The 15,536-nt window shown below is 41.0% G+C and overlaps 1 protein-coding gene across 2 annotated transcripts in view; it reads left to right on the top strand.

Moving 5' to 3' along the window:
• The window catches only part of DOCK2 (dedicator of cytokinesis 2), a 497,337-nt gene that overhangs the window by 45,368 nt on the left and 436,433 nt on the right, over window positions 1-15,536 (top strand). The window contains exons 9-11 of one of the 2 annotated variants that reach the window (XM_075900153.1): window positions 3,802-3,883; window positions 8,946-9,081; window positions 14,009-14,084. In XM_075900153.1, the coding sequence (XP_075756268.1) occupies window positions 3,802-3,883; window positions 8,946-9,081; window positions 14,009-14,084 (294 nt within the window). Of the gene's footprint in view, window positions 1-3,801; window positions 3,884-8,945; window positions 9,082-14,008; window positions 14,085-15,536 lie in introns of those variants that run through there. The other variant, XM_075900154.1, reaches the window with a different exon arrangement.

The raw sequence follows: 15,536 nt of genomic DNA, 5'->3' as shown, positions 1-15,536 counted from the left end.
GACATTGGAGGGAAAATTGCACTAGTGGCCAGAGTTGTCAGTCATGACTGGCAGGTTTTCCCTTGCATTATTTTCTTATTGTTGTGTAAAAGTAGCTTCAAAATCAGCTGTATCACCTAATAAACTGATGTCCTGGAAGAAAAGGGATTGTGAGCCAGAGTCTCTTCTGCACAGAAATGCACTACAGAAAAGCACTACATTTTCTGTCAGGGATTCTTATGTTTGAGAGCAAAATCCACCCTTAAGAGTTATATAGGTGGCTACCAGTAAAGCGCTGGAAACGAAAGAGACTGGTGCACGCTTTTGAACAGCAAGGCTGCAAAACACATTGGTGCCAGATATTGGTGTCTGAGGGGTGTTACCTCAGTGTATTTAACTTTCATTGATACATTTTAACTAACTTGATTCTTTGAAAAATGTCACAATTTGAGTGTTAATTTCCCAGTTGATATTTTTGTAATTTTCTTTTCTACATACTTCTTAAACATTAATTTTCCAGGCTAATAAAATGAGCAATTTCCATTTGATTTGTGATGTTACTCTGTGTACCATGTATGGGTTCATCTACACAGCTGGTCTTAACTCGAAATAAACTATGCAAATTGAGCTATGTCAATAGAGTAGCTTATTTTGAAATTAAAACTGGGAGTATCTACACAGCTCTTATTTCAAAATAGAGCACTCTTTCTCCAACTTCCCTTACTCCTCATACAATGAGGGTTACAGAGTAAGAAGTCCTCCAGCTTGACAGTATTTCAACATTATTTCAAAATAGCAGCCTAAAATTATTATTAGTGTCTAACAGAAAATAGCTTCTTTTATGTATGCTGTGTACTTGTAGCCATGTTGGTACCAAGATATTAGAGTTTAGCCAGAGGCTCTTCAAGTCTGGGAAACATATTCAATGTCAGAGCAGACTGTTTAGTATAAATATGTAATACATATTTCAAGGGACTATTCAAGGTGAAGTGCCTCTGATAATATTTTTCAGTCATGGGGGAAAGGCAGTTGAGGGGGTTTGTAAGTGGGTTATAGATTGTTGTAATACAATAGACACTGGATTTGTGACTTAAGTTCATGACTTTTAGGGGCTAGCAATGTTATGAATTGCAGCTGCCTTTGGCATTCTGTTTGAGATAAATCAACAGTCACAGATCATCACTTGCAAGTTTCTGAATGTAATTGGAGTCAGGTTCAGCTTTTACCTCCCACTAGTTGTCCTGAAGTGAACCCTTTCCCCTTTAATCTAGACTTCAGTTGATCATGGAAGCATTGAGAGATTACTGCTATGCAGCCATATCACAGAGGAGACAAATATACCAATTTGGTATTGGCTTCTTCCTTTGGATTATCCAAATTAAATGGCATCCATGCTTCTTGGTGAACATTTTGTGTTAATGGCTGTTACTTGAGTAGTGTTTTTGAACTTACACTTTTGTTGGGCTTCCCTCTATGAACTTCTCAATGGGCAGTATTGTTATGCCTGGAATAAAATGGCAGAAAATCTTAGACTTGTTGCATTGTGAAATCAGAGGGTATGTCTAGACTACATCCCTCTTTTGAAAGAGGGATGTAAATTAGACAAATTGAAATTGCAAATGAAGCTGGGATTTGAATTTCCCACACTTCATTTGCATAATTGCGTCACGGCGTTCTTTCGAAAAATGCTATTTTGAAAGTGAAACTGCAGTCTAGTCGTGGTTCTCTCAAAAAGAAAAGTCTTTTTCAAAAGATCCTGTACTTTCAAAAGATCCTTGGAATACAGGATCTTTCAAAAAATGCTTTTCTTTTTGAAAGAACCTTGTCTAGACCGCAGTTTGACTTTCGAAATAGAGTTTTTTGAAAGAATGCTGTGACACGATTATGCAAACGAAGTGTGGGAAACTCAAAGCCCGGCTTCAGTTGCAATTTCGATATATCTAATTTATATCCCTCTTTTGAAAGAGGGATGTAGTTTAGCTGTACCCTAAGAGTCTGGAAAGTGGACCCATTAAGACAATTGCTATCTATGTGAACTTGCATGTTGAATTGCTTGCCCCTCAAAAGTTATTGTTTTGTGTTCTGTTGTATTGATTTTTTAAAATTGCCTTACTTTTTATTTTGTTCTTGTAGTGTCTATTCAATTTATGTATCAATTTATCCTTTCACTGCAGTGCTTTCTCTGTCTTTGTTTTAATCTGTTCTTCTCAATCCGCTAATATTTAACAAAAATCATCCTGGATAAGATTTCAGTGTTGAAGATAGAACCAAATCTGGTTCATTTTCCACAAGCAACAATCCATTTGTTACATTTAGCTATTGATATGAGTAAGTCAAATGGGTGTTTTGGTCTTGGAAAGAGTTCTTTCAGAATTCACTTGGAATACAAAGAATCAATCTGTAATGAAGAACGATTAAATGCTAATTTTGGTTACATTTTGCTGTGGACTGGCTTTCTGATGGCGAAAGAGTTAGCTTTATTGTAGGCAATACCTTACTTAGCAAACAGTAAGTTCAAAATATCAAGATAATGGAGAAGAGTGTAACAATAACCAATGGCTGGAAGTTAAAACCAGGGAAATTCAAATCAGAAATAAAGCACATATTTTTATTTTAATAGTTCATCATCCGCACCTTTACACTATTAAGAAAAATGGTGGGTTCTCTGTCTCTTGACATCTTTATATCTGGGTTTGGATGCCTTTCTGGTTGATACATTTTAGCCAAACCAAGGTACTGGGCTCAATACAAGAGAAACATAAGAAATCTTATTGCTAGTATTATTTATGAAGTTGTTCAAAGATGATCTAATGGTCCCTTCAGGCCTTAAAAATGTAGGGGTATAGCAGGTAACAGACTTTTTGTGTGTGTATGTAAGGCAAATTGGCTATAGAAGTAATTTGTTTACATTTTATGGAGAGTTGTATTATTTGTAGAGTTGAAGGCCAGAAGGGACTATTCCATCACTAGTCTGATCTCACGTATTTCACTAGTCATTACATTTTTCTCAGATATCCTGTATGGAGTGTGATATATTTTAGTCAAAAAAGTTATCTTCTATAAAGGCATTCAGTCCTGATCTGAAGAAGACTTTAATGAATACGGAATTCCCCGTGTCTTTTGGTCATTCGTTCCAAGAGGTAAATTGAGTAATAAAAATGAGTAGTCATCAGAATTACTGTGTTGAGGTAGATTTACTCCATAGAAGATGAAGTTCATTTCTTTGTTTTGGATCTCAAATGAGAAGCGTATCCCCCTCGATATTTTCACTTGCTTTGAAGGTGATTTACGGCCTTCTGCACTTACGCGATCTTGGGAAGCTGGTGGATACACTGTGATGGATTTATCTAAACCTAAATGTTTTTTATTCATGCAAGAAGTGAGAGATGCAAGTTATTTTTCGGCTCATGTGCAGTAGCTGGACTTGCAAACATAAATGTACAATGGACTTTGACAAATAATATGCATTTTAAAACTACATATTCAAATAATCAAAAACAAAATATTAAAAATTGACAATGGGCTGATATTTATTCAAAGTAGAAATTCACTATTTTTTGCTTTGTCTTTTAAAAATGATTTTGGATCCCTGTTCTTGGGCAATATAATATTTTCTTTGGGATGTGAACTCAGAGGGAAAAAGTCTTAAGAAGGCTGGAACAATGCCAAAGGGGGAAATGTTGAATCTAAAGAAATGGGACTGTATGGTATTCAGCCTATGGATGCTGTGTATTAAGCATTGGGATGCTAATTAATGACACTTGTTAAAGAATTTTTTTAAATGACATTAACAAGTTACTACTTTTTCCTCTCTCTCAACAGTGAAAATTACTTGGTGAGATGGGGAAGTAAAGGTTTTCCAAAGGAAATTGATATGCTCAACAATCTGAAAGTGGTGTTCACAGTGAGTAAGCATTTCTCACATTTGACGAGATTTGCACTTGCAAACAGGATTCTCTTTGCTAATGGTCACCAGCGGCGGATTTAGGGCAGGGCGAGCGGGACGGCCGCCCCGGGCCCCGCGCTTCCCGAGGCCCCGCGCGTGCGCCGTGGCGCCATAGCACATGCTCAGTGTCAAAGGAGGGGCCCCGCAAAATTTCACTGCCCGGGGCCCCGCGGCACTCTCATCCGCCTCTGAGGGTCACTACAGCATTTTTTATATGTTTGGAGAAGACATGAATGAACTTAGAAAGGAAGTTAGTTTGAGCAATTAAATGGAGAGGATCACTTGCAAACTGCCTTTATCTGATCATGAGATCATACCCTGCTATGCTATGTTTGATTAACCTGTCTTACTACTTAATCAGACTTGAAGGAAAAATCATTTAAGTTGGCTCATTATAATTATGGATATAATTTTAAGATGGAGAATGTTTGTGCACTCTGCCTATGCTTAGATTAATAGAAGGGTATATAAATGACATTGTAGGACAAACATAAACTATTTAGATGAAGTTGTTTGGCATTTATTCATACCCCTGCCTTGTCAAATTATTTGGCAAAAGTTAATGTTCATCCCAGTACTATGCAAATATCAAAAGCCAATAGAATTGCATTATTAAAGCTGTAGACAGATGTTGTTGTTGTACAATGTTGATGTATGATGTAGATGTCAGACATTCGTATCACAGAAAAATAACCAGTGGTTCACAGACTAAATATACAGAGAGATGAAGACATCAATATGTCAATGTCATTGACTGTTCCTGAGAAAATTATCTAACCATCCTGGAGGCCAACATAGTGATTTGTTCCTCCAATCAAATGAACCTGGGAAATATTGGAAGGTCCTTCATATTTGGAAATTTTCCATGCAAGTTTAATGGGAACTTACTGCAAATGATACTTATATAGACATGCTTGTTGAAATGATTGCCAGTGTAATGTAAAGGGTTCTGACTACATAATATGCATAAATTCAAGAGGTGAAAATATGTAGTGGATGATGTAGATGTGGGAGGAAAGAATTTCTGCAGATGTTTTCCCTAATTCTGGACCCACATAATTCTGAGAGTCTGTAATGTCTCTTCTAAGTGTGTGTCCAGTCTATTGGGAGAGCTGCTCCTCCAATCTTAAATCAGCATCGTAACGTGAAACAAATGCTTAAGTGCGGCTTTACTCAGCAAAACATAAGTACACAGGATTAACTTCAGTGGGGCTTAACGTCTTTCAAAGCTCAGTTAAATGAGAGCAAAATCTTTTGTTGTATGTACCTTTAAAACTCTTTATACTCCACAAAGAATCCAGCATTTGCTCTGGGGGAGTAGATTGCCAACTGCTCTTGCTGTTTTATTTAGAATCCCCAGCATTAGCAATGCTGCATATAGGTGACAGAGTACGTCAAGATTTTGGTCTCCTTTCATTTTCAGGTCTGTCCATTATTTAGAAAAGTCTCTAATTTCATGTACCACACGGGTGTGATCCAAAGCTCATCGCAGTCAAGGGAAATCTAACTACCATTTTTGCCCTTCATTTGAAACCCATTTTAATATTGTTTTCCACAGAACTGTGGAACATCTCCTCATTTTTCCTCTCATAGATTGTTGCCTTGTGCAGCATTTTTCTGAGTTATATTGTAATAAAGGGCCTTGTGTCGACTACTGAGATGCTGCTATATTAGAGACCCAAATGCCCTATTATTACTATGATTTCTGCATAAGCAAAATCAAATTTGAATACTGAAAAAGTTAAACTAAGTTAAATTAAGATAAACCTGTTTAATTTTAAAGCATACCACGAAATATATAGTGTTTATTTAGTGTTAGTGTTGCTGTACTTAACTTGAGCATTTTGTGATGTATTTTAATTATACAATCTTAGCATGGCATTTGTGTATTTAATTTCAAGGAGAGAAGGAAATGGAAATTTAAAAAATGGGCTTTGCCTAATACTATTTAAATATTCCCCATTAGATTTTGATCTTCTCGTGAAGATGAGTTGACTGTTAGATGGGGTCAGCATTTACACTGTATTAACTGACATCGTGGGGGCATGTTTAGTTCTAACTGTTTACAGGGAGTCTGATGTATTATTGATAAGGCTGAGAGTCTGTCATAGATGCCATGAGTTTTTGGGACCTCTGTGACTTTCTCAGCTTCTGAGGCTGGTATGGCTGACCACAGAACTGCCCAAACAGCTTGCCCCAGGAGCTGATTGCTGCTGGGGCCGGTGGCCCTGGGAACGATGGACTGTTTGGTCTTTTGGAGCCTCAGAGCAGTGGACAGCTGAGGGCAGGCAGTCCCCATAGGTGGACCAGGGACCCGTGAGCAGCTGAGATTTAGTTGGAATATTCATAGTAAAAGTCATGGACAGGTCACAGTCCATACCTTTTTGTTGTATCTCCTGCAACCTGTTCATGACTTATACAAAAAATTCCCATGACTAAATCTTAGCCTTAATTATTGACAACAGGAAAACTTAGAGAATTAAATGATTTCAGTGCAATATGAAACTTCTGGGGAGCAGAACACATGGCTGAGATCTTCTCCTAAAATTATAGGAGCTCCAACTTTTCTATCCTTGTTGTGTTGTCTTTGTGTCTGATGTTAAGGCAATGATTTTGCTCCATTCAAATGACATATGATTGCTCATGCAAATAAGCCCTGATTTCTGGAAGTCTCTCCCTAAGCATTCTGGATTAGAAAGCTTGGATAAGTGCTGTGATGACATAAAGGGAGCTGGCCTCCATTTTGGGAAGTCAGAGAGCTTTGGTGATGACACTGATTGTGTTTAATGATTTTATTTTCAGTGGAGCATATATTCCCAACCCTCTCCTCCAAGTTTTTTTCAAACTTGCCTTGGCTATGCTCCTAAATTGGAACTTGTTACCTGGGGAGTTTCCATCCAGTCAGTAGGGCTGTGTCCAGACTCAGGGGTTTTTTCGGGAAAAGTAGCCTTTTTCCGAAAAAACTTCCCCTGCGTCCAGACTCAAGCCGCGTTCTTTCGAAATTAAATCGAAAGAACGCAGCTTTTCTTTCGATGGCGGTAAACCTCATTTCACGAGGAAGAATGCCTTCTTTTGAAAGTTCCTCTTTCGAAAGAAGGCGTTCTTCAATGTAAATAGGGCTTCTTCGAAAGAGAGCATCCAGACTCACTGGATGCTTTCTTTCGAAAAAGCAAGCCGCTTTTTCGAAAGTTCAATGTGCAGTCTAGACGCTGTCTTTCGAAAGAGGCTCTTTCGAAAGTATCTTTCGAAAGAGGCTTGCAGTCTAGACATAGCCTATTAAACAGGGGATGTCAAGTTTGGGGGCAGGGGAGGGGAAGAAATGGTAAGTGGGGATTTTTTCCACTTTTGTTGAACTGAAAAATGACTTCAGAGATTTTGCTTCAAAATATTAGCAATGAGGGGAAAAAGGACTCAAACCAAAGGTGACTTCATGGAAACTTGGTGTCTGAGAGACATAAAGAAGCAAAGATACATATTGAAGTATTATGCAATCCTAATGATATCAGTTGCTACCACGCAACCAATAACCAATAATAATATCTTCTTTCCTGCTATTAAGTAGAAATGTGAGAAAACATATGACAGTCTGTCCTTACAGTATATCCCCACTCTTGAAGATTCAGGATATCTGCAGAAGCTTTCAAACTCTTGGGTGCTTGCCCTGCATGTTTTCTGGAACTTTTCTGACTTGCTGTGTTGTGTTGTGCTGTCAGGATAATCATTTAGTTTTCAGTAAACTCCAAATAAATCACCACCCTTAACATGCTGACAGGGATGCTAATTTCATCAGAAGCAACAAACTTTACATTGCATTTCTGACTGAACTCCCAAATTGCAATCAGGCTGTTTCTCTGGATGTGGGACAAAACACTTCTTTCTGACCTTGTGAGAAGATTACTTCAGTGCATGTAATAAATTAAATCTTACATTAGCTTTATAGTAATTGTAAATTAAAGCTTAAATTAAATCAACTCAGACTGATGATTGTGCAAATATTTGATTGCTTATTCAGCAGGGTGAGCATACCACACCAATGCCGGTTGGCCTTTTTGTTGTCTGGCAGAGTTTAAGGAGCTGCTGTTGACCTAGAAAGCTCTAAATATCTTGGAGACTGTTAGTCTCCTCAGGACTGCATCTCTCCCCAGTAAATATTGCAATAATGGGGATCAATGGAGACGCTTAATCCTCAGGCTCACTAGATGAAAGGAGAGGGACGTGTGATGACTCTCCCTATGCCCATGGGTCTGAAACAAGCCAGTATTCACTCACCTTCAGGGAACCCTGCAGAGCCCATCTATTTTCTCAGACCTTTGACAAGGCTTGAGGTGCGGGGGACTTTGGGGACAGGATCTCAAGTGAAGGTCTTCAAAAGATGGTTATTAACTTTTGGCTGGCAGAGCTGTTTTAGTTTTCAGGGTGCTGGGTTAGCAGCTATATTTGATTGGCTGTACAAGTGGCAGTCCCTTTGAATGAGTCGGTATGTGAGAAAATTCTTGTAATGGAGTATACTTTACTACGAGTTGGCCATCTACCACTAGTTATATTATGACCCTATGTCAGATGGGTCTATTTGGTAGACTACATTGTTTGGAAAGGAATAAGCAGCCTAAAAAAAGTTTGAAAATAATTTCAGTATAGATTAGGATGGGGAGATTTTCTGTTTGTACTAATGATGATAAACATTTCTAGATAGTTCTCTCCTTAATCTGCCTCTATCTTCTTCCAGTTCACTAGCGCTGGCCTCTTCCATCTCCCGCTGCTCATAACCTTTGTTATAATGTCAGAACGCTCTCTCCTCTAGCTCTCACCAGGTGGAAATGCCTTTCTCCCTTTCTTTCCTTACTGTGTCATAGAACTTAAAATATCAACTTTGTTTGGCCTGTGTGAAAAGAGCTTTTCTTCTCGGACTACATTTTAGTTTCTTTTTTCTGATTCTAGTAAATTGTAACTAGGGGCCCTGTTAGAATTTTACTTGTTGCATAATGTTAATGGTCAGACTTTAATAATCTTTTTTTTTTAGGATCTTGGAAACAAAGATCTTAACCGAGACAAGGTTTATTTGATTTGTCAAATAGTCCGGGTTGGAAGAATGGACCTAAAAGATAGCAATACAAAAAAGTGCACTTTAGGATTGCGACGGCCTTTTGGGGTAGCAGGTAACAACCATTCATTTAATACTACATGAAGCATTTGCTTCTAGGCACAGCTCATTTACATTTATACTTTTTTGTTATGAAAAATTTAAAGATTTGATTATTTAAAGACAGAGAAAAAAACTAAGATGAACCTTGAAATCCCTGAAAAAAATATGTAGTGAATGAAAGTGTTTTTACATATGTGTAGTAATTATTGATGTCACCAGGTACATCAAGCTGTTGCATCACCCCACAGAATGAAAGGGTCGGGTCCGAGCTACATGTAATATAAACAAAGTACTACATCCTCTAAGAACATAAGAATGGCCAGGTGGTGCCAAGCTTGAACCCCTGGATTTCTTGCTTGAGGTCTGTTTAAAGCTGCATGTCCTGACTCCAGAGGCAATTTTTAAATGCAACAGTTTGGGCTGTTTCCAGCTTTGCCTTTGGGGCAGAAAGTTTATTCTAAAAAGTGGAAGAGGCAGGGTGATTAAGAATAACAAAAGGTTGGTTATTCAGGTAATTGAAAGATTGTTAGATCATCATAAAAACATTGCCGGCTACTCTACTTCAAAGATTGGGGTGGGGTGGGGGAAATCTAGGAATGAGCGTTGCGCTGCAGGGATCTGCATTTGGATCACTGCTGTTAAATTTCTCATAAATGTTCTTGGAAAAGGGGTAAACTAGGGTTCCCCAAAGTGGTGCCCATGGGTGCCATGGGGCATTTATGTGCGCCCGCATTGGTGTTTTAAAACTAATAAAAGAAAGTTCTTCTTCACACAGCGCATAGTCAACCTGTTGGACTCCTTGCCAGAGGAGGCTGTGAAGGCTAGGACTATAAAGGAGTTTAAAGAGAATCTAGATAAATTCATGGAGGTTAGGTCCATAAAAGGCTATTAGCCAGGGGGTAGGAATGGTGTCCCTGGAGACGGATGGCACGAGACAAATCACTTGATCGTTGTCTTCCGTCCACCCCCTCCAGGGCACCTGGTGCTGGCCACTGTCATCAGACAGGCTACTGGGCTAGATGGACCTTTGGTCTGACCCAGTACGGCCATTCTTATGTTCTTGAAGTGTGATGCGCGAGACAATTGGAGGGAGCGCATGCCATCACGCAACAGCTGAGAGGAGAGACGCTGATTCACAAGACATCTGAGGGAGCGCATGTGCGGCATGTTCAAATGTCCGCGCAACAGCTGAGAAGGGAGACACCTGGCATGCTGTGACATCACGGCCTGGGACTTTACATTTTAAAACCGCGAGGCCCAGCTCCGGGGCCGAGCCTGTATTTCTGTATCACAGAAACAGCTGGGGCCGAGACTGATCACAGACTCAAACTGGAAGGCAGAAGGTGGGGGTGCGGGAAAAATAGGGGGAAGGGTTGAGAGAGGAAGGGGCTTGTGTTAGGGGAGGAGGGCAGGTCAGGAGAAGAAAGGGGAAGGCACCAAGGGACAGCGTGAAGGAGAGACAAATGCCAGGGGGCCAAGTGGAGACAATGAGGAAAAGAGCAGAAAGGGAGGTGTCAGTGGGAGGGTGGACAGGGTGATGCTGGGAGAGGAGAGGTTAAGGGCACTGGGGGCTAGAGGGCTGAGGGGAGGTGCTGGGAGAAGGCTAGAAAGAAGGGGTGGTCATGAGGAAGGTGGGGATGGAGCAAATCATGTGTTAGGGCACAGGGGCATGAGGGGAATGGGGGCAGAGGATGGTGAGGGGGTGGGCATCAGGGAAAAAGAGGGCGAAGGGGGAGGCACCAGGAGGGTGCAGGTGCCAGGGAATTCTGAGGTGAAGCAGAAGGGCAGACACCTGCAGGGGAGGGACCAGCCTCAGAGGAGAGAGGCAGGGCAGGTGTGTAGAGGGAGCTGTTAGGAGAGAGCGTAGCTTACATGATCAGAGTGATGCTACTGGAGAAGTGGGCACAGGGAGGAGAGAAGGGCTGGTGGAGGGGGGCAGGACTCAGGAGGGCTGAGGGCAGTGAGAAGGGCAGGAGTCAGGACAGCAGAGATGGGTGAGGGGTTGGGGGGCAGCAGGCACCAGGGGAGCTGATGGAGCAAGGGGAGGAGACATGGCAGCAGATGATGGGGTCATGGTAGGGATGAGGAGTGTGAGATTTAAAGGTGCCATGATTTTGGGGGGGGGCACGAGGGTGCTTTTTTTGCTCAACATTTGGACATCCCCTCCTTTTTATTAATGCAGAATTTTGTTTAAAAATGAATTACAATATAATTAAAATAAAATTATCCAAGTAAATTAAGTTTCTATCAAATTTACCCAATTCACATTTAATATGAAAATAGCCTTCAATTTGAGCATTTGACACCTTTTTTCTATTTTTTCTCCAAAGGAAGGGCCAAATAATTGCCGAATTATTTAATTAATACCTTTTACATGTAAAAGTACCTTTTTATCTTATGGATTCATATGTTATGTAATATTAAATATGATGTTTTTCATACTATTTAATGTACAAATACAAATTAAGCCTTGAAAAATTGTTGGTGCCCGTCACACTTTTCTGAAAATGTGAATGTGCTATTGTCCACAAAAAGTTGGGGACCACTGGGATAAACAGTGACTAATCCAAAGCTGACAGCAAAGCGTTACAAAGGGATCTCACAAAACCGGGTAACTGGGCAACACAAGGCAGATAGAATTCAGTGTTGATAAGTGCAACGTAATGCACATGGGAAAATATAATCCTAACTATAGATACAAAAACGATGCGATCTAAAATAGTTGTTACCACACAAGAAAGAGATTTTGGAATCCTTGTGGATAGTTTCCAGAAAACATCTGCTCATTGTGCAGTGGTAGTCTAAAAACTAAAAAGCTAATGGAATATTGGGAATCATTAGGACGGGAATACCATAAGATAAATACCATATTTTATTAATAATATATAAAGTCATTGTATGCCCACATCTTAAATACTGAATGCAGGTCTCATTGCCCCCTCTAAAAATATATAAATTGGATTTGGAAAAGGTACAGAAAGGACAACAAAAATGATTAGGGGTAAGGAACATATGAGGAGAAATCAACAAGACTGGGACTTTTCAACTTAGAAAAGAAATGATTAAAGGATGAGGGGGTTATATTAGAGGTCTAGAAAATCATGAAAGGTGTGGAAAAATAGATTAAGAAAATGTTATTCATTCCTTCACTAGCATAACACAAGAAGCTGACCCAATTAAATTGATAGGCAACAGATTTAAAACAAACAAAATAGGCGACAGGGGAGAGGGATCATGATGATTGCCTCTTTTGTTTATTCCTTCTGAAGCACCTGGCATTGGCCACTGTCAGAAGACAGGATACAGGGATAGAAGGACCATTGGGGATATGTTAGAAGCCTAGAAAATCATGAATGGTGTGGAGATTTGCCAGGAGATGGTGGAAAGGCCCAATAAGAACAAAATAAGTTCAAGGAGGATAAATCCATCAATGGCTACTAGCTAGAATGGGCAGGGATGGTGTCCCTTGCCTCTGTTTGCCAGAAGCTGGGCATGGGTGATGGGAAGGCTCATGATGTTTGCCTCTTCTGTTTATTTCTTCTGAAGCACCTGACATTGGCTGCTGTTGGGAGACAGGATACAGGGCGAGAAGGACCTTTGGTCTGACCCAGTATGGCCGTTCTTATGTTCTTGTATAGAGCTGAAATGTATGTGCCACCTTGCTGTAACCCACTAGACCAGGAGTTCTCAAACTTTATGATACCATGACCCCCTAAAATGCTAAATGAATTTGTGTGACCCCCTCATCCTCACTGGGTCGCTTCCTCCCCCCTTCTCACCAGACTCCTTGCCCTCCTGCGGTTCCTTCCAGGCGTTTGCGGTCCCCTAATGCCCTTTCCCTCTGCAAGCTCTTTCCCCCCATCTCTTTCTCCTCTGTGCCTCTTTTCTGCTCTCTTGTCCCTTTGGTTTCTCTCTCTCTCTCCTCTCCTCCTCCTTTGACCCCCACGTGCCCTTATTTACCTCCGGGTCCTCTGCCCCGACCCAATCCCCCAGCTGGGGAAGCGTTCGGTCACCCGGCAACCGTGCCCCAGTTGGCCCCTCACATGTCCTCTCCTGCGCTGGCCTCACTCTCCCACTGCCTTGCCTCCTCCTGCAGCTGAGCTGAGCTCCTGGAGTCCCGTGATCCCAGCCATGCTGCACAGCTTGCCGGCAGCTGCCTTCTGCCACCCTGCCGCTCTTCATGGCCTGGGGGAGAGAGGTCGCAAGTGAAAAACCGAATCCAGCTGCGACCACCCACTAAGTTGCTCGCGATCCCCCCTAAGGGGGTCGTGACCCACAATTTGATAAACGTTGAACTAGACCATCAGTCCCCTTCCAGAGCTAAGAGAGAGCCCAGGAATCCTGACAGGGTCTTTCTCTCCCCAGAGTTCGTAACAAAGTAAGAATAGATATTAAAATATTAAGGCTAGTAAATGACTTGCCACAAGATGTCAGAATGTTAGTGTTACAGCTGACAACTTATATATTGGAAAACTAAGCTCTAGTGCTATTGGGTTGATCGGAAGCCATTAATAGGAAAATAAAATAAACCATTTCTACATGGAAAAGTATATCAGGGAACCTAGAAAAGGGGTTTTTCTTTCTCTTTATACTAGTAGATATGCAGAGTTCAGCTTATCAGGTTTTAACAAAGACTTCAGCCTCGTTCCATTTATATTGAAGTTTATCTCCTTGGATACGGTGCTACGTGAGACACCCCAACTGAATGTAAATACCTTTTTGGTAAAGATTAGCCCTATATTGCACTTTACATTGCTAGCAATAACTGATGAGATTCCAGTGTAGAATATAATCCCAGCTAATAACATGGAAAATCATATTCTAAAATGCACACCTATCCTGAAGCACAATTATGCATTTAACGTAGGTTGTATTAGTAAGAGAGAGGAATAATTTGTCATGTTCTTATGTATTCATGAATTTTATTTCTACTTTTCCAGTTATGGATATTACAGATATCATAAAAGGTAAAGCAGAAAGCGATGAAGAGAAGCAACATTTCATTCCCTTCCACCCGTAAGAGTCAAATTTATTTTTTACCATACAAAAATTCATTTCATATTTGTCTGTGTGCATGGGTTTGTCATGGATCTTTTTTAAAGGTGAAGTGAGTTTAAGTGCATATATGGATATCAATGTTAGTGGAGTTTAAAGTATTAAAGAAAAAAGTAATTTTATGGGAACATGAGTTAAAATATTAAAATAGGAGAACCCCCTTCCCTTTCAATATTCATAAAGTGAAAGAATGCTACATTAATGTGAAATGTGACATAGACATGGATGTTTTCCATGGGGCATCAACTAATTATAAATGGATTCAAACTGATGTCTTCACTGCATATTCACTTTGTGATCTATTAAACATAATCAAAGCATATGAATGGACACCATTCATTCTATCCAATGGGCGCCAGGGTTGTAGGTGGTAAATAATGTTTGGCATGAGTAGGAATGAGCTGCAAAGTTGGGCTATTGACCCAGTTAAAAGGTGGCTGAATTTCTGAAAAATGAAGTTCAAATTCCCATTGCAACGCAAGATGGCTTTTGAATCAGAACTTGATGCTCTATAAATTAAATGGAGATATGGACTGAAGTATAGGTACTTGTGATGGGGTGGACTAGGCCCCGACATCCCTGCTGCAGGCTGAAGGCCTTTCCACACCTTGCTCAGTAATAGGAGCAGAAGAGAGGTCCTCCAAAGAGAATGGAGCGGCAGCCTCTGCTGCAGCCAATCAGGGAGCAGCAAGCTGATATAAAAGAAGGTGCTGGGCTAGGGCCTGCCAGTTCTTTGCTGGAGCTTGACCCAGGCAGACCTAAGGGCTGACAGGGAGAACAGCAGCACTCCGGACAGCTCCAGGTCCAGCGGCTGAAGACTAGCCGGCAAGCCAATGGCCACCCTTTGCAGAATCCTGGACACGGAGGCCTTGACCACAAGACCCAAGAGAAAGGGCTGGACAGAGCAGCTTCCCAGAGCAATGGCCCAAGGTACATGACAGCAACTGACCTCTTTGAGATTCAGTAGGTAACTGCTACTTACCGGGTCCCTGGGCTAGGACCCAGAGGAGTGGGTGGATCTGCCCTCAGCTCCCAGCAGTCACAACAGTGAGTAAGAGGGAGCCTGGTCCCAGGCCACATACAGGCACTTCCTTTCCCACAGACAGCCGGGCAGAGAGACTACAAGACTCTCTTTGGCCACCGAGGGGCAAAGAAGGGCAGAGCCCTTTACAGTACTCCTTGGAAATGTTATTGCATGGCATGCTGTTCTTGCATGGCATGCCGCATGTGTGTGTATGTTCTGTGGAGAATAAACCAGTTGGACAAACACTCAAACTTTGGTCTGTCTTAAATTTTCTTTACAATTTCAACAGACTAATTTGAGCTGGGTGTCATGAAGCATTTCTGGCCTGACTAGGGCAAGGAGGTTTACAGGATCTGTCGAAAAAGGCTTTCTTTCTCGACAGTTCCCCC

This window comes from Pelodiscus sinensis, chromosome 17, assembly GCF_049634645.1.
Source record: "Pelodiscus sinensis isolate JC-2024 chromosome 17, ASM4963464v1, whole genome shotgun sequence".
Lineage (NCBI taxonomy): Eukaryota > Metazoa > Chordata > Testudines > Trionychidae > Pelodiscus > Pelodiscus sinensis.
The sequence above is the reverse complement of the archived record's forward strand: the minus strand, read 5'-3'. Positions and strand labels throughout refer to the sequence as shown.